Below are 25,201 nucleotides of genomic sequence, written 5' to 3'. Positions count from 1 at the left end.
ATTTCCTGCTTTGCTGCCCATGCTACTCCCACTATCTGCACAACCTCTGGGGCAGGGGGTTGGACTGTGTATTGGCTGAGTACACTGCTACAAGCACCTGTCCCTAGGGTAGAGGTGATAGCTGCCACGAGGATGTTTGTTACCCTGATACAGATTTCTAACAACCGTGGTGGTGCTGTTGGAGCTGGTCTGATAGAAGAGACTAAAAAGGAGCAGTTAAAAATCTTCAAAAGCAGTGAAGTCAAGATGATACATCTTTAATTGGCATTGCTTTTCTAAAAATCCTTCTAGGAAGAGGAGGTAGGCACTGCAGTGGTGCCAATATGCAGACACAGTACGCTGGGGTGTGGGTGTAGAGATTCATTCACATGTGACTGCATCATGTTTTAAACAAATTTCTATGTTCTAGAATTGGCTAGCTTTCATTATTTTGCAATTCTGATAATGCCCACACTTTGCTTATTTATATGTTCTCTGATATTTTTCTCTGTATATTAATTTTACATTTAAAATTACTATGATTTGCCTATCAACCATCTAGTTTTTGTGTTGTGACTTCTCCAGATATCACAGATTTGTTATAATAGTCCTCACCCTCACCCCCAACCACCAAAAAACCAAGCCAGCAACCCACATCCTATGTGAATAACTCTAGATTTAAAAAAATTAACATGGAGATTACTAGTTACTTATGCTGTTCTCTTTTAAAAGGTGTGATGTTCATACCTTAAAGACTTCTAAATTGTAAGTGGAGTCTTAGCATTCAGTTTTGAAACCCATACTATTGATTTGAGTGCTTTCCTCAGAAGTACAGAGCTGCTCAAGCACAGTAGTCTAAGACTATTCAAGAACAGTATACAAGCAATACAGAGTTAAATGTCCAGTTCCTACTAAAGTAAATGCCACAATAGGAAGTATTAAATGAAATTAAGCTGCATGAAAGCAATTTAATTTTTCTTATGTCAGTGCAACTGGGTAGTAACTGTTAGTATGGCTTCACCTTGGCTACCGTGTGCAGTCCTGGGCTCCACTATTTCAAAAGGATGTGGAGGTCTTTGAATGTGTTCAGAGGGTAATAAAGCCGGTGAAAGGGCTGAAGAGTCCTATGAAGAGTGGCTGAGGATTTTGGGGTTATTTAGTTTGGAGAAAAGGAAGCTGAGGGGTGGTGGTGTCAAGCTCCCCTAATGAAAAACTACTGTTAAAGAATATTACTACCAAATTTAAGTTCCTCATGTTCAAATTTGCCTTTGATTAATGAATGCTCATCAGAAAGTGGGAATTATTTGCATTAAGTTCATGTTACGTTCTAACATGAAATGTCGCTGGAAGGTGAAACAATTTGGAAGATCATGGTAATACTTTGTACTTGTATAAAAGTGTATGTATTGATGTGAAATATCAGTCTCATTTCACAGTATTAAAGAATATTGGGTAACTTAAAATGCATAATGTGACAGATAAAACTTTGAAGGACTTTTTTGTTCATTAGATATAGGTAAGCTTTCAGCTATCTACTTATTATTTACTCTCTAAATTAGATTATTTTGAGAGAAATTAAAATATATTTTAATGCTGTGGTGTCTGACTCATGCATGTTTTCCAGTGGTCTGCTACCACACTTGCCTAAGAATCTTTAGAAGACAATGGCATGATCAACTTAGTAGACTATATTTTTCTATTGGCCAGGGATGAGCAGCAGCTGTAAAGAAAACTCTGATACTTTGTCCTAATTTTTTTTCTATGTCATCCTTCCAATTTATCCACTGTAGACAGACTTAGTAGCCCACAGAACATGGGATTATTTAATTAGAAAGATGATTTTCTGTCAGCAAGTTAAAAGGATCAGCTTCTGATCCCTTGCATTTTGAATGTTGCAAGAGGAAGTTACAGCATGACCTTTTGAATTTTTTTTTTTTTTTGGTGTTAATTGCTAGCTCTACAAGATCTGTAGTTCTGAAAGGAAAACTGAAACTTACTTGCCTTTCAGTAATAATGGGCATCTTGCAAGCCAGGCTTATGCCTTCCATTCAGCTCTGACTGTAGCTACAGTCAGTTCTTCCATGAGCAAATATGCACAATTATTCTGTAATATCTGCATTAACATTACAGTGTTATTCCTAGAATAAAAAGTAACCATAACACCACTTAAATGTAATGGAAGTGTGGAACTCCCATATGATATACGTGGGCAACTTTCAGCTGTTTCTGTGCCAAACCCAACCTGCCTAAGTGTTACTGCCTCTCCTGTTAGGACCGACCTTGGCAGTGCTGTTTCACAGCCTCTTGTGCACCCAGTTTCTACATAAGCTCAGCTGTTTATTACACTTCTGTTTTAGAAGGGCTCTGGCACCTCTGCTCTACTTCTGCTAAAACTTTGCTTTACTGTTGCATTTTGATTGCACGGTGTGTACTGATATAGTAGAGTCCATAGAGTAAGAGGCTTAAATGGGAAAGTCAAAGTTTCAAACAGACGGAAAGGACTTGTTTTGGTTTTTTTTTGTTTGGTTTGTTTTGTTTTTTACTTGCCAGTTTTTCTGTATACCTCTTGAAGCATTGGTATTAGGGGACATTCATTTATACTCTCTGGAATTCCTGCATGACAAATACCACAATATTTTGGATGTTACAATTCTTCTTACAGGACAAAATAAGCTTGTCATATGTAGTGTTTCCCAGTGCATGTCCCACAGTGCAAGGAAATAATTTTGTTTAATTTGAGACAAAAGAAAATATCTTGTTGCTAAATGCAAACTTTACATTAGTGAAAATAAAGTATGCTAAGATATGTTCCATATACTGACAGTGTTCTCTAGGAGTGGTTTACCAAAATGCAATCTCATGTACATAGGATGTGGATTCCACCTGTGAAGCTGTTAATTCTTCATGCTTCTCCATAGAATCCTGCCTTGTTACTATTGAGAGAGTCAGCTTGGTCTGAGCTTCCGCCACCTCTAGATACCTGCTGTAACTTCAACCAAATGAAAATGCTGGGTGGTGTCTGGGAATAGCTTCTGTTCGTGACAAAAATACAGAGACAGTTAAAATAAGATTTTTAATATAGTAGATCTTTGAATAATTTGAATATGATTCCTTTTTTTAACCAAAACAGAAAGAAGAAGGAAAAATTCAAGGGCAGCTTAATAAATCGGATTCTAACCAGTACATCAGAGAACTGAAAGATCAGATAGCTGAGCTGCATCATGAGGTAAGTGATATTATACTACAGTCTCTGATCACTTGTACCTTTTGTCCTTTCACCTGTGGCAGGTTTTGCTTATTTAATAGTTAGTACATCTTCAATACCTGTTTTTGCTGAAGTACATTATTTTAAATGAATGCAATAAAACTCTTATACATGAATCTTGCCTTTATCTTGGAATGTAAGAGAACAAAATAGTGATTAGTTTTGTGATTTGACACTGAGATAGGCATTTATGTTCCGTCTTGGCTTTTCCCTTAATTTCACGAGTTGATCATATTCGTGTTGCATTTACTCCATTTGGAACTGCATATATGAAAATAAGCTCCTTGATGTCTTTATTTGCTACAACTGTTAAGGCCACTGTAGTTAGAAACTAAACCTCACTTGTGCAAGTAGAAGAATTCATGTGTAAATTTTCTGGTTCTTGCTGTTGCGAGGGTGAATTTTATGTGGTAGTATACTGAGATTGCTTAAAAAAAAAAAAAAGGATGCTTGCTTAATATCAGTTAACAGATTTTTAACTTTTAAACTGCCAAAACCTTCAATCTATGAAATGTCCGTCTTCAAACTTCCTTGCTCTAATAGTTGTAGTAACTTTCTGTTAGTTAAAAGATCAGAAGGTCTTGAAACTGAAATGGCTTATGTAACTCCTGTGCTCCCTGGCTCATTTCAGTTCATTGTGAAGAAATGTCTTTACCTAATACTCCATCATGTGCAAAATGCCTGGTCATCTTTGCAGTAGAGTCTCTTTTCTAGCCTTTTCATACACAGCTCTGAGAGTGTTGCTTAAAACCATAGGATTGAAAAGCATTCAACCTAATTGTTTGCTGCCTTTTTGCTTTTATTAAATAAACACATCCTTTCTTTAAGTGTAGATAGTGTTTTCATAACAATCTGAGTAGATCCAAGCTTTTAGGATCAATCCCTTGAGACTTATAACACAGTTGAGGATCTTGGAATGTTGTCTATGCTGTAGATCACTATGCTATAGATGGAGGATAGTCTCTAGGGTCATCAGTCCAGCACCTTTACCAATCATTAAGCTCACTTAAAAACAGATTTAAAAATCAATGACCTGGCTTTCTCCATTAAAGCACTCTAATTAGTTTTCTTTGTTGCTTATTTGAAGAATTTCCAGAAAGCCAGATATTTAGTGTATTTTTGCATTATGAACAATATAAGGCACTGTACTGACTTCTTCCTCTGCTCACTGTAGGTTTAAAAGGTAAGAAACACTGCTTTGGGGGAAAAGTAGAATTACTCTTGGAAAGCTGTTGCATAATTTTCTCTACACAATCATTTGTTATATGCCTGGCTGAGCAACTGAATTGTCATGAAGGCAGGCAATATCGTACATCTTTAATGTGTATAAGTTAATGTGAACAGGTTGGAAAGAAGATGAGGTTGATAAGATCACAGAATAATGTTAATTCTAAGTAATACCAGGGATTTCCTAAACAGTTCCGTTTAGTCAAATCTTTATCAGCATTTCAATTTGGCGGAAAGGAAATGCTATGAAGAACATGAATTTCAACAATAGTAGAGTTTGAGTAATTTAATGTAGAACACTCTTCTTCCAGATATGTGCTTTGTGGTGGCTAAATTTTTAATTTCCAAGCAAGGTAAACACTGTAGGAAGGAAATAATTCTAGGATATATAGGGAACAGTAAGAAGAAATGACTTGATGATTTTACAGATCTTTTCTGACTAGTCATTCCATGATTCTTTGAAACTCTGTATGTAATAGACATGTGCTACTTTGGCAGCATTCTGCATGCTTATTTACACAGACAATATTCAGGCCTGGAAGTCTTTGTTTACTAATGACTTATTTTTCCTGTTCCCCCTTACTGTTACCTATTTATTTGTCTAGTTTTTAAATAAAATCTTAAGAGGGAAAGCAGTGTTTCCTGCAGTGTTTCCTCAAAAAGCAAAATCTGAAGCAAATGGCAACAGGAAGAGGCAAAAATGTTTGCTCTCAACTGCTAAATGTTTGAAGTATAATTCAGTCAATGCCAGTTAAATAAACAACTTCCTTAAATCTGCACTGAAGTGTCTTCATGCATACAACCATTAATGGTCAAGTTCTTTGTTTTTTGGCTAGCTGCTTTCTGATTCTACTTCTGCAAAAGCTAAAAGAAACGTTACACATTTGCAAATGCATCTTCCTGAAGATAGGGTGATGGTGTATGTGACATGCTGACCACAATCTCCCAACTGGTTAGCATGTAAAAGGCACTGGAAAAGGAACAGAGCTCTTGGTGACTGTATGGTTACCTTCTAATACACTGAAATTGTGGAACTTTAAACTGCATATAAATGCAAATATTAATTAAAGCAAAACTTACCATTTAACATAGAGATGAGACAGATGTGTGAAACAAGATGAAAAGTCTTGGCATGGCCATCAATGTTGATTCTGCTTATGTGACTTTTTTTTTCTTCTCCAGCACTGCATTTTTACAGATTTTTACACCAGAAAAGTTGCAGGTTCTCCATCTGAAGGATGTAACAAAATAATGACCAAATCCTGTATTGAATACAAGTAACTTCTGACTAAGTCCATATTTTGCCTTCCGGATAAACACTATCTCATGCCTTTGTCCAGCAGTATGAATGTAAATGTTTCAATGTCAGTGGAGCCTGGAGGAGTTACATACTTGAATTCTATTCTATGTTATCATCCATCATATGGTGATGATACCAAGTTGTGGCAACAGCATGATCCATCCTAATTGCAGAGTTCTTATGAAAGGTCTACTGTTCCATCAGTGTTTGCAAGCCAGGCTAGTAGCGAGGCACAGGGCAAATCTAGAATATCAGTGAGGAATACCAATAAGGACAGCAGAGAAGTCACTATTATGAGCAGTATCTAAAGGTGAATTCTTCACTAAAACGTGGGTTGGGGGTGGGAGTTTGATATGGTGCAGGTGCAGCAAGCTGCTGCTGTACTGTCTCGTGAATTTCAGGGTGAGAAAAGCTTGGCCCTTAGTATTCAGATATTTCTCTCACTTATTCCAATGTGGTAACCTAAATCAGCTATGTGTTGGAACTCTGCATGCTGTATCAAATGATTAATCAATGGATTCAGATTACAAAGTGCAATTGGTTGAAAGTTTTTGTAAGTATAAACAAAACTTTTGAAAAATCAAATTAATTTTGGTAATCTTTTTCTGAGCTCAAAATTTTGCGTGCTTCTTAAGAATAATGCAGCTTTCAGCCAAAAGGATACATTTCAGCTGCTTTTATTACTCATCTAGGAATAGTAATGCTACAGTCAGTCTTCAAATAATATTATAAGACTTATTTTTAGTAAATTCAAGTTGTGTTCCTGTTACTGAATAAAACTGCACATACTAGAAATGGGTAGTATGGCACCCAAAACTGATGTCTTGGGTGTTAATTGGTATTAAATGTACAAGGTAATTAAATAGAAAAAGATGCTTTTTTTTTTTACCATTCAAATACTGTAAAATAACTATAAATGGAATTATTGGATTTTTGGCTTGTTCCAACAAGCTGCCTGCCTGAGTCCTTTAATACCTAAGCAGAGGATTTCTGTAGCATGGTAAGCTGAGTTGAATATTAACTACTTCAGAGTAAGTCTTAAACATGTAGTTGATGAACACTTCAAGAGAACAAACAGACAAAAAAACTTGGAGCTTTGAGAACATTATAACCAGTTGTCTGCTCTACTAGGCTCTAGACTTCTGTAAACTCCTGCTTTACTGCTGAACACTGCAGTGTTAGGTTAATGGTTGGACTCTGTAGAGGCCTTTTCCGACCTTTACACTTCTCTGGTTCTACGCACGTTGTCTTAAATCTACTTACATGCACCTCTTTCTTTGCACTGATTTGAAATGACCAAATATGGATTAGAATATAAATATTAAGTATAGTTTGTAATGTTATGTAAAATAGTTAATTAATTCTTAAATTCCTCGGTGCAACCATAACTTCACTCAGAAATCAAATACATGTCAAATCAAATACAGATCAATTATTACTTACTTGCATTTTGAACTTTAGTAAACTTATCTGGTTTTATACCCATTCCCTAGAAATGACAGCTATCCTATAATCTTTTACACAACCTATCAGTATTCAAAGAACAGCTGATGCATAATGAAAGGACACTCAGACTGAAGTATTTCTAGTTAACCAGTAGGTAATCCTGTGATCAGTCATGTATATTAAGTGCTGTACTTCCTTTCCTCCTTATTGGCCGAGTTTGTGATTTATTGGGCATAAAGTCGTTAGGTGGTTGTGACTTATGACTTTATTGTTGAAGGCTGAAACTATTGTGGAAACCTGAAATGTTGAGGATCATCACAAACATGATGTCATGATGTAAACTTCTTTGAGAGCTTTTAATATGCACTAGCCATAGACACTCTGCCTTTTCAGAATCTCGTGTCCAGTTGCCATTTGTTCTTTTCATTAATTGAAGTCTTTCCACCTAGCATTTTCTTTCTTCTTCTTTTTCCCTCCCATTCTTAAAGCTATCTCTGCAGCGTTCTTGACTTCTAGCCTAGCGGGATTTTAAGTTAAAATGCTTTCTCATTGTGCAGCCCCAACAGGCTGCAGCTTCTGTGAAACAGCTTTTGTTACTCTTGTCAGTAAGTACAGAAGCTTGGCTGCCCTATGTTTGGCACAGGAGAAATAAGGTCTAGTGATCAATCCATTCTGTCACTTGACCTTCCAGTTCATGTGCTTTAACTGATGTAACATAAATGGCCTGAGCACAAAGACCCTTTAAGGTTGCTTAGATACTTTCAGACTGCACCAGGATTGCTAGTATTTCACAGAAGTTGCCTTTGCTTAGATACAGAAATGTTACATGAAAGCAACTTCTGTGAAACATGTTTACTGTTCAAGAGAATAGATCACTAAGTAGGTAGTACTGAAGTAAAGCTGTTTAGCTATGTGGAAATGAATACATTGGAAGTTTGGCCTGTTAGTAGTTTCCATTAAGTAAATTTGAAGACTTAAGAAAAACTATGACTATTGAACAAGCTGTTATTCTTTTAAACACAAATCATATTCTGGAGAAACAAGGAAGAGGTTGTTTGTAGTTTCCCACCTTTTCCTTTTAATTCAAACTGAATGGAATTAAATTATTTATAAACTGCTGAAGTTCTGCATTTCATGCACTACCTCTCTGTATGTGTAGTCACTTTATATATATTACCCAGCAGCTGCTTCTGCTTCCTGTTGGATGTTGCAAGGCTGTATGTGTTACCTAGATTACAGGGGTGGTACAGAAGATTAGAATTGATGTGCTTACCCACAAACTACACTGGCAGACCACAAGACACCTTTGGAGACAAAAGCAAGTGGTTTCTAGTCTTTCAGACTTTGTGATTTAGGACTGAAGTGCTTAAGTTGTTTCACATAAAATTTTACAAAGTTTGCCTTTGTCACACTGTTAGGTGATTTTTGTCGCTCTTGGAATCCTTTAATGTGTTTGTTTCACTGTAAAATTTCAGGTTTTTATGTACTATAGTATTTCAAATATAGATTTGGTTTAACCTTACAACAATTTTCATATTAAAAGCTGAATTCTGCCTTATGTGCTGCTTGTACAAAAGCAAGTAGCCTCTACAGTTTGGGATTGAGGATGTGGATTGGTTGTCTGTTTTAGAGGACAACTTTATGAAGGCAACAGCAATATACAGAACATACAGTGCTTCCTTTACTAAAGACATTTTTTCCTTAGGAAGCAGGAGTATGGATGTTGAAGATAGCCCATTTTTCAGTTTTACTATGACATCTGTGCATCTGCATAGACTATTCCCCCCACCATGAATTTAGAGAGATGATTGCTGGAGTTTAGGAAGAATATTGTGAAAGTATCACTACATGTTCTGTCTTTTTTGGTGCATGCATCTGCTATTGACCAATGTCAGAGGGAGAATACAGAGTTTTCTCCTAGCTGTTTCTTCCTAATGAGACATCATCTTGACAAATAATTAGTTGCAATATTTTAGAGAAGAAGCAAAGATGATGTGCAAATCTTATGTAGGTGTTTGATATTTGAATGAAAACCAAAATTCTGATGTTAATGTGACAACACACTGGTCCAACATTTAGGAACTGCAAGTTATCCAGGTAACGATATCTCAGTGTGGCTGATGGAAAAGAACAAGATGGCAGACAAGACTTTATAATAGTACCTTTAAGTGAAATTCTAGAGATTCAATTCTTGCATATCGACAGTGCAGAAAATGGTGTGTTTTTAAAGGTATTTCCCATTTCAGTATCTGAAAACTTGATGTCTCTTTGAAGTAGTGAGCATTAGTTTACTACTCTTCCATTTCCACATAGGTATAGTTTATCTAGGAATGGATCTGATATTATGTCTTAAGAACCTAATGCAGTCAGTAAGATTCTGATATAGGTGTTATCTCTTGGTCTGATCGTGCTCCTGGTGAGCTAACATTTTAAGACTGGCTTAATGAAAAGAGATATAAAAGTTGGAGATTAAATACTGTGCTTTTAAAAGATTTTGCTTGTGTAAATAAAATTCAAGACACTTTAAGTAATGACTTTGAGGATAAATAATGTATAAGTTGTGACCAACAGAGTAATCGGTTATATGGCTGAATTAAGGATACATCTTGCAAGTTGCATTAGCTTTCTAGGCTTTCACTGCTGAAACTAAAATGGGGATGGGAAAGTGAACTTGTAGCCCATCAGTGTGAAGGATTAAAAAAATTAATCTATATGGACCACACTATTAATGCCTAAATAAATTTCAATGCTCTGTAATACAGAGAATGAAATATTAAACCACATCAACAGTTCCTTTAGTCTTAAATACCATACATTTATTTGTTAGGTAAACTGTGTTTTAAAGCTGTCAAATTATTTCATCCTTGTATTTTTTATTGTTAGCTAATAATCTTAAATCAGTTAGTGGTTCTGGGCCTCAGCACAGATTGATCCAGGTTGTCCTCTGAAGAGATGAGGGAGTGTTTTTACAAGCAGCTAAATGATGATTTCTGCATTGGCCATAGATGAGAACAAAATTACGATACTGCTTGTGGCCCATTGGAGTAGCGCAAGATGGGCTGGCCACTTGTAGCATATTCCTAGCTCCTGTCTTTCTCATAATAATTGCATCTGGGCTTGATGATGGGATACCAGTGGGAAGCAATATTCCTTTCTTCTGTTAGTTTTACTATTAGGCTTCCATTGAGTCAAATTCAATGCTTACCAAATCAAATGTTTTCTTATCTGATGCACCACGAGACTACATTCAGAAGCAGAACAAATAGCTTGGAGTAAGTAACATAGCTTTGCATAATGGAGATGAGGAGTAACTGGGGAAAGTGAATTTTAGTTAAAGTTCAACCTACCAGAATTTTTTTCAAGTTTTCTGAGGACAGACTTAGACAGTGATGGATAGCAGTGGATCAGATCATATGTGCAAATGAGCGTGAGAGATCAGATTTATCACCATTTAAGTACCTGAGGAACATTTCTTTTATCAAAACTAAGGCAAAACCAGCAAGGCCCAAAAGGTCTCATCCTCTTTCTGTAATATTTGCAATTAGATATAATGTTCTTTTACTCAGTCTCTTGCCAAGTTATTTCCCCTCACCCCACCATTTCTTCTGGAAGGAGTGTACTATTCCTTTTTCATGTAATGCAAGAACAACTACATTTGTCTTTTGGAAACTGTCATTTTACTTGCTCACTTTGATAAAACCAGCTAGATTTGTGGGATTCATTCCAGTCAATTTTTATTTTAGTCAATTGTTTTCCCTTCATAGTTCTCTGTAATGTTGGTTGAAAGTCCTGTATTAACTCTTGTAAAGCGCTTGTTTCTCAATACAGGCTAGAGTCACATTAACATCTTCTAATAGGTTTTTTTTTACTAGAGAAATGCTTTCAAAATATATGACTCTTTATAAATGTTTTCTTACTTGATAAGAAATGTTGTCCCTGAAAGGAAATATGTTAGCCCTCAGATTTACAAACTAAGCATTTCAGCTTCTGGTGGAAGTTTATAGCACAATAAATCATGTGCTTTTCTTTTACCATATCTTGCAAGAACAGTTGGACAAGAGATGATCAGATTTTTCCCTCCCCACAAATAAAGCTCTTGCAAGGACAGCTAAAAAATGTAGTTGCTTTACTAGTATGTGTCAAAGTTACAGAACCTCTGTGCTGGCAGAGTCTGATTTAAGTGGTTGTGGTCAGTCTGAGGAACCTGTGATATGATAAGATAGCGTTTGTGAGGTCATGTGGTTTGCAAACACCCAATCTAATGTAGCAGCTTTGTCTACACAGGATAGTTAAATATATACTCTATACTTTAGAAAAGTGAATTGCTTTATTCCTTTAACTCAGCTTGTCCTTAAAAGAGTTAGAGATGTTACTGAAAGACTGAACTGATTGGGAGATTTAATTATCCGGTAGCTTTCTCCAATTTTATTGCCCTTAATAAAGCAACTACCTTTAGAAACTATCTCACTAAATAAGCAATTGACAGGCAGATGGAATATACAATGGAATCCCTGTATTTTTTATGACCATCATTTTTTAAATTCAATTAACTTTGTGTGGTCACAGTGTAATTAACACAGACATGTTACACTTGCCCTAAATGACAGTATTGATTCCACAATGATAGTATTTCATTCCATGAATTCCATCTTTGTGTCAGATAAGGCTGATTCCTCTCTCTTCCCCCCTGGTAACACCGTCAACAAAATATTTTCCATCCCTCATGAGGGTGAAGAAAACCTCTGAATGTGATCAATATAACCAGGACAGTGGTGTAGTCTGTCCTTAAATGGAACAGGTATGACTTTGTTTACTTGGATGAGGGCAATGGCTTTTGGTATGAATCTTAACTGTTTCAGTGCCAGTAGTGACAGATTGAATTCAGTGCCCAAATAAATGAAGATTGGTGATTGCTGTTTTTATAAACATTTTCTTTTTCCTGACTGTATCCTGCACATCACAGCTCCAGATCTGTCTTGCTGAGCAATGTAATAGTTCTTGATTGCAGTATCAGAGATAAATGTAGCTAGCTATAATTAATTATACTGTGTCCTTTAAATTTTGTATGGATTGCCTAAGCAAGTAAACTGATTAGAGATAAAGTTATTTCTTTATCATGGCATTATAATGTTCTTGATTGTTGAAGCTGTGTGACCTGTCTGCTTTACTGATTAGAGCTATGTCAGGGTCTGTCATGTTTTTCTGGCTATAAATTAAATTTTGGGGGTTGAAAAATGGAGGAATTGAGGTTCTACTGGTTTATCTGAGTGTTTGTTCCTTATAAAAATTGTGTATTAGCACCCATAATACCCATGTATTAGGTGCCAGCTATAGGAGAAAACAAGCTCAGGAGAAGATTGCTATATGTTAGCTTGTTATAGGTCTCTGTAAGCTTATCTGAATAAAAGTGGGGCAAACAGTGGAAATGTGGTGGAAACACCTCCTAAAATTCTTTTATCAATTTGAGTGGCAGCCAGGACAGATGAAAGTAATTTCTGCAATGGGGAGCAGAAATGTTACTTAGTCCACTTAAAAATGCTGAGTTTAAGTCCTGCTTTTAAATGACAGAGTAAAAGTGTGAAATTCTCATTTCCTGTAACTGTTGCCTGTAATGGGTGCATTTTCAGTCTCTATCAGCCAGTACATTCTAGTTAATTCTTGAGGTTTCAGTGACATTTGTATTTATAGATGCATATGGTAGGGAGAAGGAGTATTGAGATTTAGGTGTTTTCTTGAATGTAGTAATTGCAGTACATTAAATGTGATTGTACTGCTATTTTAAAATATTTTTGTTGCTGTGTCCTCACTCCAAACAAACACTTCTTGTAGAAAGAGTTTCTGGGAACTTTCTATAAATAACTAGTAGTAGGTAGAAGGAAAATTCCTAGGCCTGTCATCCTGGAACTTCCTTTGGAATTGCACACAGTTTCACTACAACAAACCAGTCAGCTTTTATAAAAATTCCCTCAAGAAATAAAACCTGACACAGTTACTAAATACTGACTTCTTTTCAAAATAGCATTTAAGTTGGATATTCCTCAGTGCTGTTGCTATTTCAATTGTATATTTGATACCTAACTTCAAAGTTAAACTTGATTAGACTGCACTAGATCAAAACCAGATACTTAACCATATAGTGCAGTGATCAAAAAGTCATGACCTCCCATTGATCGCTTTATTGGTTTCCTGTTCTGATTCACTGGAAACCTTCTGGTCTGAACACTTGTTGCTGGTTTTAATCTTTGTCACGTTTACAATGCAGCAGACTTGTCTGTGGTAAAACTGATATACAACATACATTTAATTTAACATCATATTTCAATTTAGCTTGAATACTCTGAAAATGATAATGTTGAAAAAACACACTTTTTATAAAAATTTGAGTCAAGAAATGTAAGGGTACATTCAGAGCAGTATGAAATAAACATGTGGACAAGTGGAGATGAGCTCCAGTAGATTTCATTCCATATATTCTATTTAAGCTTCCTGACAGTTATAGGGATTTTGTATTACACTTAGACTGAATATGACTTACGGAAGCTGGCAATTTAAAACAGAAGCCAGATATTTAAATGGTGTTAAAAAAACCCCAAAGCCTGAAATTACTCAGTCTTGGAAATTCTCTGCTGCTCTTTTGCTTTTCACTTACAACACACTGAAGGTGTTTTATCTCTTTTTAGTGGTATGGTCAGCAAAGTTCATTTGAGATAAATATTTCAGGTTGTACAGCAATATGTTGGTCATCCTTTTAAAAGTATGAGTTTCAAAAACAAAGGTAATAGTTTCCTTAAACAGGAGACTTAAGTAATTAATCACATGCACAGTCTTGGTTTCCAAGGAGCTAATGATGACTGGGGCAGATTCAATTAATGCTGTAGTACCTCATGACTGTTGCTGTTGGAAAAAAAAAAGTCAGTCCAGAGACTCTCTGAGTTTTTTAACTTTTAAGAATAGCAGCCATACTGGCACAGCCAGAAAAAGGAGCCTAGGTCTGTTCAGGTATTTAATATTGTCATTCACCATTGTTCTGGCTTGGGCCACAGTAGGATTATCCAGCCTGGAGTTTACTGCTTGCTCTGATTTCCGATGAGGTACTCTTGCCAGTTTAAAGGTTTTTTTGCTGCAACTGCTTGAAGAAGTGAGAAGTGGATAAATTATACTGCAGCTATATTAGATTGAATCAGTTTATAAACTCCAGAATCACAGAATTAACTAGGTTGAAAAAGACCTTTGAGATGATTGAGTCCAACCTATGACCTAACACCACCATATCAACTAGACTGTGGTAATAACTGCTGCATCCAGTCTTAAACACTTCCAGGGATAGTGACTCTACCACCTCCATGGGCAGCCCATTCCAATGCCCATCTACTCTTTCTGAGTGAAGAATTTTTTCCTAATATCCAGCCTAAACTTCCCCTAGCACAGCTTAAGACTTTGTCCTCTTGTCCTGTTGCTGGTTGCCTGGGTGAAACCCCCTGTCTTGCTATAACCTCCTTTCAGGGAGTTGTAGAGAGTGATAAGGTCTCCCCTGAACCTTCTCCTGTCCAAGCTTAACAACCCCAGGGCCCATAGCTGCTCCTTATAGGGCTTGTGTTCTAGACCTTTCACCAGACTTGTTGCCCTTCTCTGGATGTGTCTGAACATCTCAACATCCCTCCTAAATTGAGGGGCCCAGGTCTGAAAACAGCACTTGAAGTGCAGCCTAACCAGTGCTGAGTACAGGGGAAGAACGGCTTCTGCGCTGTAATACCCGCTGGATGTAATATTGTCTGGACTGATATTTGTGTCCTTAATGGCAATGTATTTCCCACTAATTCATTGGAGATGCTCCAGTTACTTGATTTGCTGTGATAAGCATTTTTCCACAAGAAGTGATAGTGTACTACTGTATGCTTTAGACTGGAGTAATCTTGTTATGATGTGAGAGTCATCACTACCTAGCAGTCAGCTGTTAAGTAGCATAAGGGATCCCATTAGATGCTGTGGACAGTCTCAGGAATTTTTAAGAATTCCAATTAATTTGCTTTTATTCATGTTAAATGTGATTATAATTTAATAGATCATAACTGATTTTTTATTGGCTTGTAATTTTCTAAATCTATTTTCATGGTGCCAAGTTGACAATGTTTTTCTGAATTACAGGAAGGGTATTTGAAAATCCTTATGACTTGTTTCTTCAACTAAATGTGGTTAGGTCATATTTTCAGCAACATTCTAGTTTTCTTTTGAATCATGTTTGGGTTTTAAGTAGGAAATCTTATAAAGAATTTCAGATATTACTAAGGTTAGAACAAATAAAGAGGGAACTCTGATTTTTATATTCATCTTCTTACAAGTAAAAGCGCTGAGAATTCAGGATCTTTATTCTTTAAATAAACATTTAAATCGACATACTGCCTTCTGCCAAACTTAATTTTATTCACCCAAGGCAGTGGTCATATTTCGATCTCACTTGTGTATTTCTTGGTTATCTTACTGTGACTAGATTTAATATTTATTGGCAAGCTTTGTTAAAACCTGTCATTACTACTTTGGAATTGAGTAAATTTCAAGAATTAAATTACTGTTTGAAGCCTTTTAAAGGGAGTAGACAGTAGCATTTTAGTTCCACTTTTCACCACTGAACTCCTAGCTTAAAACCTCACAAGTTACAACATAAAAATGTCTCCCAGAGCTTAAGTTGAACTCTTTCACAAAGTCCCACTTGAAAGTTTAACCTATGTTCCCTACTCAAAAAAACCAAAGGGACTTAGAAATATAACTTGCTTGCAACTGACTATTACCCTTCAAACTTGATTCTATGATTTAATATGGAACACCTTTTTAATTGTTTAAAACTTCTAAATTTCTCTTTACTATTTCTCCTTCATGCCTGGCTTGATGAGGCAGTCAGCATCAGGTAAGAAAGTTTATTTTAAGGTACAAGGATCTGATTGTTAGCCTTTTTTCAGCTCTCTGTATTTGTGGAAGTACACTGTTGCCTGTTAAGAGTATGTACAGTTAAATATTTTCATACATTGACCAGTAGACATACAGTTTGTCTTTAAAATGCTGAATTCTTTAGACACAAGAAGGTGTATAAATGTGCACGTTATTAAGATTTTGTTCTTGATTCAGCTGGTTTTTGAAGAGAAAATTATTATATATATTTTGTTCACATAATGTTATTAACCCTTTGACATGTCCTAAAGACCATGTGAATGTGTTGTAGTGAAAACTGGGTTGAAGCTGCAGTCATTGAGACAATATGACCTGGATTTGAGAATTAAAAGCAAAATACATGGGGTTTGCTGACCTGGTTGTTTGAGGTGTTTTTTGTGGTTTTTTTTTTTTTTTTTTTTTTTTTTTTTTTTTTTTTTTTTTTTTTTTTTTGTGTGTGTGTGGTTTTTTTTTGTTTGTTTGGGGTTTTTTGTTTGTTTGTTTTTTTAAATTGTTTTGGTTTTGGTGGTTTTTTTTTTTTTTTTTCAAGAGATCAGATTTGAGATTCTTGCAAACTTAAGCAGTAAAAACAGGTTCCTTTAAATGTTACTTGTTGGAGTGCCAGAGATCCAGTTCCCTGCACAAGAAGGAAGGCAAGACTCAAAACTGAAAGCCTTTAACCAATATCGACTATATAAAAGAGAAACTAAGAGCCCCTGGGGTGCAAATCCATACTTTGCTCAACATGGCTGCAGTTCTTTCAGGGATAAGTAGAGAGTAGAACTAGGGTATGAGGGGAGTGTTTGGGTTGGGTCCACACATTCTGCATTCCATGCCATTGTCTCAATATGCTTGGCTAGATGAATGGCAAGGTCTTGGCCTAATGCTTTAGTTCCTACCTTAAGCTCTTTTCCCATGTTCAAATGAAACACTGACAACAAGAATCTCAAGTCTGTCTTAAAAAGCTGACAGATTAGTTTCAGTGTGAATAAGGTGGTTGTTCATCTATTGCAAAATCTAAGCCATACCTTCACAATGGCAAACATAGAATTGGTAGTTACAAATCAGGAAAGATGTTTTCAGTTGGTATTGAGTCCTCTGACACTGGCTTAGCACGCAGCACCTGCCAAATCAGACAAGGCAACATTGGGAAGTATATTAACATAGGAAGTATATTAAAAACCAAATAAAGGGAGTTGTATTGCCACTTGGTATCTAGATGGATGTAGGAAAGTTTAAAGAAGGCCTGTAGGAAAGTTAAAGGGAACCGAGTAATGGTTGTCTTGATTAACGCCTGTTTATGAGAGGCTGAAATGGATTGGAAGTCATCTGCTCTAGAGAGAAAACTGAAGAAGGTAGTATGATGTAAGTTTCAGAATAATGACCACAGAACTGCTTTTCACCACTTTGATCAATCATTATTAGAATCTGAGGGCAGTTACTAAAACAAATAGATTAGTTTAAAACTAATAAAGGAATTTCTGGAATTTACTGCCACAGGAAGATGTAGAGGTAGACAGCAAATTATATGATGGATGGCTGATCTATAAATGTATGCTGAAGCAACTAGAGAAAGATTTCACTCATATTTGCTACAACAGCTTCTGGCCTGTGAAGAGAATGGAGGCTTGATAATATGAACATCCTATTGTCATTGTTGGAGACACCATATTAGGCTGATGGACCGTTGCCCTGAGCCAATAGGACAGTAATGTTCCTCCCTTGAAAAAAGACACTGCTTTTCCTTTTAGAAGTGTAGAGTATCACTTGCTGGACTGTAAAGTTATATGAGAGTACAAAACTTAATTTTAGGAAACCTCAAATCTAGAGCTTTACACTGGCATTAGCCGCTGGTATTTAATTGCATTGGAGTGCAGGCTGTCTGCAAGTTGTTTCAAATACTTTGAGAAGCCATACAAAGCCTTCTTGTTGCAATAAAAATTACAAATAATCAAGCTCCTTCACAAATGCTCTTGAACAAATATTAGGTTGAAGGGCCACTGAACAATCTTCAACTATGAAAGTACACTTGCCCTTGTCAGTGCAGCCTAGTGTGCTGTTAGCCTTCCTCACTGCCCAGGGCCGGTGTGGATTCGAGTTAGCATCCCTTGTGTCAGGGCCCCATTGTCCTCTTCAGCAGTGTTGCTCTCCAGCCTGTTGATTCTCATAATACAAACAAGGTCTATGTCACAGTGTTCTGGCTGAGGTGGCCATTTCTGAAGCAGACAGAAATTCTGGAGCTCTGTGACCATTGATAGACATGTAGTGTGTATTCTCTGCAGTATGTTATGTTTCTTTACAGCAGTCTGTTTCCCCTTGCATGCGAGGAGTGCTTAAGAAAAAAAGCAGGCAAGTGTAAAGCTGCAGATCAAAAGTGTTTCTGGAAAGTCAGAGATTTGTTATTCTAACGAAAGGATGCACAAAGATAACACGATGTTTTCTGAGACTCCCTTTAGGAATTGGCAAAGGCTGTGTCTATTCATGATTATCTTCACCAACAGCATTTTCCACAGACTCCCATTTGAAACAGTTGTTGCCTAAAACTGTGAAACCATGATTTTGTCATGTTACCTAAATAACTTCATCTAAAGGTATCATGTTTAAGTCTTCACGAAAACAGCTGAGGTCATTGGCTTGGCTTTCTGAGTGTTCAAAACAACTAACATTGAGTATCAGTTTTATAATTTCAGGTGAACCAATGGCTTAACTGTACAGACCTAAAAGCATATAATTTCTTACTCTAATATGAAGTTTGTAGTCACTTGTACAGCAGTTCTTTTTTTTTCCTGTGGTAAGGGTGGAGAGAAATTGTTGGGTTTCTGTGTTTTATTTTCTTAGTGACTAAAATTGATCGCTGTTTTGGAAAATTCATGTGGAAGCTAATCTGATCATATTGCAGGATATTTTCAGGAATAATATTTCTAAATAACACAACAATGTCTGTACCAGTCCTTCTGCATCTAGGTATATAAGCTAGTAAAAATTATCTATTCCAGATATATGTATATTTCATATAAGCTGGTTTTGCTTGCATCGTGAGTTATGCTGTACAAGTGTGGAATTCTGTTTTTCTTTACAAAGTCCTCATGAAACAATAGCAGCCTATGTGTATGTGAAAAAAAATGCCAAAAACTAATGCATAGTAACCACAAAGGTTTAGATCTACATCATGTACCCATATTCCTAACAGGGATTTTTTGCTATAACATCAAAAGTTGGAGTTTTTACATGCTAACATGCAATTTAATGGCTTCTAGCATGATTATGACTCTTGTGATCTTTTTTCAACTCCTTTTTTATTCTCATCTTCTGCACAAGCCCATGGTAAGTACAGAGATGCCTTCTTCCCCAAATGGACAGGTAAAAATCTCCTATTGGTGTCAATACCGAGGACATACAAGCACTTCTTATTTATCAAAATAAATATTGCTTCAGATTTCTGAAACATCAAACAGATTTTGGTAAAGAAACCTTCAGCCTTTTATTCCTTCTATTCTCCAGATCTCTTACTGTAAAAAGCTGCTTCCAAATAAGCACTAGGTACATCTTTGAAGCTTTTAGAGTGACATTAGGAAGGTTCTGTAATCAATTTTTAATTATTATCTGCATCCTTGGAATTTTTTATCTTAATACTCTTAGACTGTCAAACTGACCCTGAGGTATTTTCTACTAAAAGCTAATTAAATTCTAGATCAAACAAACCAAACCACCATAAAAACAACCAACCTCCAGAATGTCTTCCATGAGTTGCATGGAAGATTAAATTAATAGGGGACTTGCCAAACTTTAGTGCTTTGGGTCTTAGTTTTGAGTAGTTTGAATTCATGGTTAAAATTGTGTATCACTCTGCAGCACACTGAATTAAAATGTTATCTGTCCATGGTCAGACAATAATTTTTCTCTTGTTTGATATTCTGTTAAAATTGCAACTACAATCTCTTTATGCTGTATGGAGATGTTTCTCTCATACTACTTGATCTGAAATCTCATTGGATCTGAATTAGATAATTAAGACACTTTATGTTACAATGTAGACTGAACTAAACATACTCTTGGGGATTTTTTTTCTGTGACTGTGAGAAGCTGACAATATTTACTTGGGACCCTGTTCATTGAAGCAGGGGCTTTCTCAAGTAAGAAATGAGGCAATATGAGAAAGAATGGAGCTGTAAAAGTAAAATGTTAAGGCCAAAAGTGCTGTTGAAACAAATAGGTCACTCTAGAAGATAGAAACCATCCTAGTGGGGATATTAAAGATACAGTAAAAGCAGAATCTCTCATTACTGATTCTAGGTACCTCGATTATTAAGCCTTAAAACTGTAATACTCAAAGTGATCATCAAATGTGCTACTTTCAGATCTTTCATTTTATCCAGTAAGAGTTCAATGAGGCATTTCTTGAAAATGCACTTGTTTTTTGGTTTGGTTTTTGTTGTTTGGGTTTTTTATTGCTGGACTCTTGAGCTGTGATTAACTGTCAACTTCCACTTTTTCTAACAGATCAAATGTCTAAAAGGCCAGAGAAACTTCTCAGACCAACCCACTTTTGATGGGATTCACATTGTCAACCATTTCACAGGAGATGATGAATCATTTCATTCTTCTGATGAAGATTTTATAACTAACTCCATACAGGAGAGTGGGGTGAACTTTCATCTTCCCAGGAGGACTGGTCAGATGTCTTTGGATCACACACTTGTAGACAGCAGTGACAGTGATACTGAGGAAAGTGCCCTTCAGACTGGGAATTCAGACAAGATGGTTTCTAAGCAGAGAAGAATGGAATCTTACTCTACTACTGTGTGATTATCACTGTGACTAGCACTGAAGACTTCCATATTTCTTTAAGGCTGAAATTCTGAGGGAACTGAAACCATCCAGCAGTTGGTTTAGGTAACTATTAGATTTGGTCTGGCCTGTGATAAATATATACATGTACTGTCTATCTGCCTTCTCTCTTTGCCAAATCTTGCTAATGACATACCATTGCCATAAAACAGGCCGGGAAGAAGTTGATGGATGACAGTTTTGACAGTATTATTGAATGTTCTTTGGTTTAGAAACTGCAAATATATTATTTCTTTAATGTGTAAGAAGCAGTTTTGCTGTTCACAAACACAGGAATTATTTTCCTCAAAAGAAATTGCTTTTGTGCAATATTTTATGCTCTGAACAAATGTGTATGTTTTACATCGTTATCCTTTTGTGATCAAGATGGACCCTAGTAAACCATCTGATCATGACACATATATATATATATATAATTATCTTATGCTTCTCAATTAGTTTTTTTTTTTTTTTTACTAAAGTTATTGGATGCCCACAGAAGGCTTGAAAGGCAAGCCTTTATCTGTACTACTTCATATATGCAAATAATGGTCACTAATGTCATAAAGGTGTTTTTCACTATTTTCACTAAAATCTATGTGCATCTGCTTTTGATGTTGCTAAATAATAAATGGTCTGAATGTGTTAATTACAATAATGTTTATTTGTACATATTTATGTATCTACACCAAGCTGAAAATGTACATTACTCCATTTTATATGAGGAATGTAAATGTTGCGATATTACTGTCTCTGGTATTCTAACAGGAAAATGAATTCTGTATATACACACTAAAAGTGAATTATTTAATAAAGGCAAAACACTAACTTTGCATTAAGTTTCAGCCTAGCTACACTAACAGACTCATGTCAGAAATGCTTGTTCCAAACACTATTGACTGAAATCTTTTACCTTCATGTATATGTAATGAAAATAAATTTTTCATGATTTAACAAGGTTGCAGCATTTACTGTTTAGTCCCTTCCAAGCTATAGTCCTTGGTTACCACATAGTTACTTGCAGGCTCTAGCTAGGTTCAAATAAGGTGAAGAATTATTCATGTCTGAGTTTTGATAAAGACACGGTCAGTGCAGTGCAAATAAATACATTCAGTCCTCTTACACTTTGTATTACTGAGCTATCTAGGAAATAAGCTATTGGTGCCATCACCAAATAGCTGTGATTGAGCAAAGCAGTAAGAGCTGAGCTGAGCAATCTGCTTCCAGTCTCCTGAAAACTGGGATCTGGTCAAACAGCCTTAGCTTCTTGAACAGAACAAAATATTCTACTCTTGTCATGTGAACATTTACGTGCACTTGCAGACACATTCTGGAGTCAAGAATATTCTGTTATTGCCATCTTATGTAAGTAGGCAATCCTTAAAACTTGTTTTAGCAATGTTTGCAACTGTTCTATTAAATAAAAAGTAGTAGCGATGCAGAAGTTTGGTACTGATAGGCAGTGTATATGTTAACTGACTTGCTACCCACAAGAAGCAGTGTAGTTGTTTAAAATTGCAAAAAGTGTGGAAGCGTTCTGCTGAATGCATCTGCTAGTCCCATTAGGCATTTCCTTTCCCTTTATTTCAAATATGTTTTCAGAAAGAAACAGCACCACTAGGAGATAACAAACACTCAAAGAATGATAGAGAAGACAGCACATTATGGGCATCTCAATAATATTACCTGCCCAGGTGCAATCTAATTTAAATCTTCAAGCATGTAGGTGACAAATTCCAAATTACTGATTTCTGCAGCTCCTAATTTGTTTCAGTATTTCTGCCAAATTTCCCCATATCCTCCCAGTGAATATGTAGCTCCAAGTATAGCCTGTGGAAATTGCCACTTCTGGCGTGGATTAACTGAGTGATTCTTATTCCTGTTGAAAATGTCACATATGCAAAACCAAATCAGGAGCACTTTCCTTCACAAATGAGTAACAGTTGTCTTCTTTCCTTCCAATGAGCATCTGCTAACTTATATTTCCACCTGGATCATTGTTGCCCAAGAGGATAGGTGACAAATGTCTTGTTGCCTGTCATCAATACCAGCTGCAAGCCTCTCTTGAAGGTAATGTTCTGTAATAAGTGGCAGGCGTAAAATTCAGTTGGAGGGCCATAAAAACAGTGTCTGTTTGAATAGTGAAGTGTTATGATTTTGCAATAACTGCCTTACGGTTGAAGTGATAGCAAATGAGATTAGATGGCAAGGGTTATTTCCTGAAGTTTTGTGGTTTTAAAGTATACAAATAGAATAAATACTAAATAACAGCATAAATAAAAATATGCAGAAGTCCCTATCCAACTGACTGCATCTTTTCTAGTGATAAAAGTGAATCACTGAACATACTGCAGTTTCAGACTTGGTTATACACTGACTATCCTAGAAAGACAGTCCAGGATAGGTTCTTCAGAATCATTCTGCTTTTTCTCCAAGTCTTCTGGCAAATAAATGACACTAATTGCTTTGCCTATGTATATTATAATTTGAATATAGATCAGAATAATGACAAATCATTAACATAATCGACTATATAAAATAATGTGTCAATAAATAAAACATGCCAATTATGCTACACACCATGACCTTTCTTTAATTACCTTCTAACAAATATTGCTATTTGCTTAGATTTGCTCTTACATGCAGGCTGGAAAAGCTCAACATGAATACTAAAAGCATAAGGTAAAAAAGCATGTAACTTGAAAATTCAGATTCCTGAATATGTAAGTTCTACAGCTGAGAAGACAGGTGGAACAGGGAAGGGGAATGCCCTGCTATATGTGGAGTTTTTGTGAAAATTACATTTTATGTTTGGTAGTGAAAATGGTTCTGATTTCACCAATCTGATAATCAAGTGTCTTTGCTAATCAGAGAATCCTCAACATTTTCTTATTTCTCCATGCTAGAGGAGTGAATATTTTAGGTACTAATAGCATTTATCGTTACACCTCTTCTAAGTCATTTCATTTCATGTGTTAGAAGTTTGTAACATTTATGAAAAATTTGTAATGTGACTAGTTGAGAGAAAGTACATCTGTGGAGTTAAGAAACGTGTATTGCATTCCCAGCTCAATGACTATTTGTTCACTTTGGTCAGGTTTTTTTTGTTGTTTCTTAACAAAAAGCAGGCATCACCTATATGCACATCCACAAAGTACTATTTTCCACTAAATTCTATTTTCAACTGTATGTGCAATTTCTATATTAACTAAAATACATTGCTACAAAAAGGATTAAAAGAAGCATTCACATTGGAGTTTGCATAAATTTATCAAAACCACTCTGTACATCCTGCTATTTAACTTGATCAGTACTGAATCCTTTTGTGGAACTGCAACACAGAAGGAACTGCATGTTTTTCTGAGGTATTAATGTGATCACTGTTTGATATCAGAGACAGTGCTAGTGACTTAGTGAAACTTGTCACTAGCTTAAACATTTAAGCTAGAATGACTTAAAGATATGTTAGCATAAAAATATCCACATTTTATACATGATATGCTGCTAATTCCCCTACCTGCAGAGGCTCCAAATAACATAATTCACTTGGAGGAAAGGTGGAGATCCCCTAGGAAAACCATTATGGTAGTCCTGGAGACAAAAATTTTAAAAATCAACCTAAAAGATAGAAGTTAGTGCAATCCATATCGAAACTACAGTGTTATGTTCAATCATGCATACCAGCTACTAACTCTGTACTAAGAGGGAAGATGAAAGCTATGAATAACTATTAGATTTTTAGATTCAATGAAGTACATTTTTGTTCTGTGAATACTCTTATCAGTATATATTCTGTAATTCTCTGAGAATTTTACCTGCTGATGGAGTTTTTTTGTTGTTGTGGTTTGTGTGTTGTTGTTTTTTGGTTTTTTTTTTTTTTTTTTGTGGGGGTGGGTGGGTGAGTTGGTTGGTTGGTATTGGTTTGGGTTTTTTTTTGTTTACAAACTAGTCCAAGACATAAGAAAAATCAGCAAAATGCATTTACACTGTAGGCAACAGAACCAGAAATCCTGAATGATGGAAAGTACACAATAAATTGACTTTCAATATAGCCTCTATATAGCATGACGTTTCAGCTTCAGAGTAAACATGCTAAAGTATGCATACCTACTCATGCCTGGACACTACGACACAGCTGCTAGATCCAAGATACAGCAGCTTAATGCTCTCCTTTTGCAGGAACTAACATTTACCTTATTTCACAATTATGAAAAACAAAAGCAACGTGGCATACT

At 35.9% G+C, this 25,201-nt stretch overlaps 1 protein-coding gene and 1 long non-coding RNA gene across 18 annotated transcripts in view; one reads left to right on the top strand and one right to left on the bottom strand.

Annotated features, from left to right (window-relative positions):
* The window catches only part of EVI5 (ecotropic viral integration site 5), a 72,292-nt gene extending 50,365 nt beyond the window's left edge, over nt 1-21,927 (top strand). For all 5 annotated transcript variants that reach the window (XM_053949902.1, XM_053949904.1, XM_053949900.1 and 2 more), the window contains 2 exons: nt 3,110-3,205; nt 20,640-21,927. In XM_053949902.1, coding sequence (XP_053805877.1) covers nt 3,110-3,205; nt 20,640-20,945 — 402 coding nt within the window. In that variant the 3' untranslated portion in view covers nt 20,946-21,927. The remainder of the gene's footprint in view (nt 1-3,109; nt 3,206-20,639) is intronic.
* LOC128791952 (uncharacterized) overlaps nt 1-25,201 on the bottom strand; it is a 60,625-nt gene that overhangs the window by 33,921 nt on the left and 1,503 nt on the right. For 10 of the 13 annotated variants that reach the window (XR_008432246.1, XR_008432245.1, XR_008432237.1 and 7 more), the window contains exons 2-5: nt 24,484-24,557; nt 17,168-17,262; nt 5,552-5,702; nt 2,863-3,011 (exon numbers count right to left, since the gene is read on the bottom strand). This is a non-coding gene — a long non-coding RNA (uncharacterized LOC128791952). The remainder of the gene's footprint in view (nt 1-2,862; nt 3,012-5,551; nt 5,703-17,167; nt 17,263-24,483; nt 24,558-25,201) is intronic. The other 3 variants (XR_008432236.1, XR_008432247.1, XR_008432243.1) reach the window with 3 other exon arrangements.

Source organism: Vidua chalybeata, chromosome 9, assembly GCF_026979565.1.
Source record: "Vidua chalybeata isolate OUT-0048 chromosome 9, bVidCha1 merged haplotype, whole genome shotgun sequence".
Lineage (NCBI taxonomy): Eukaryota > Metazoa > Chordata > Aves > Passeriformes > Viduidae > Vidua > Vidua chalybeata.
Note: the sequence above shows the minus strand (reverse complement) of the source record. Positions and strands in the feature narration are given on the sequence as shown.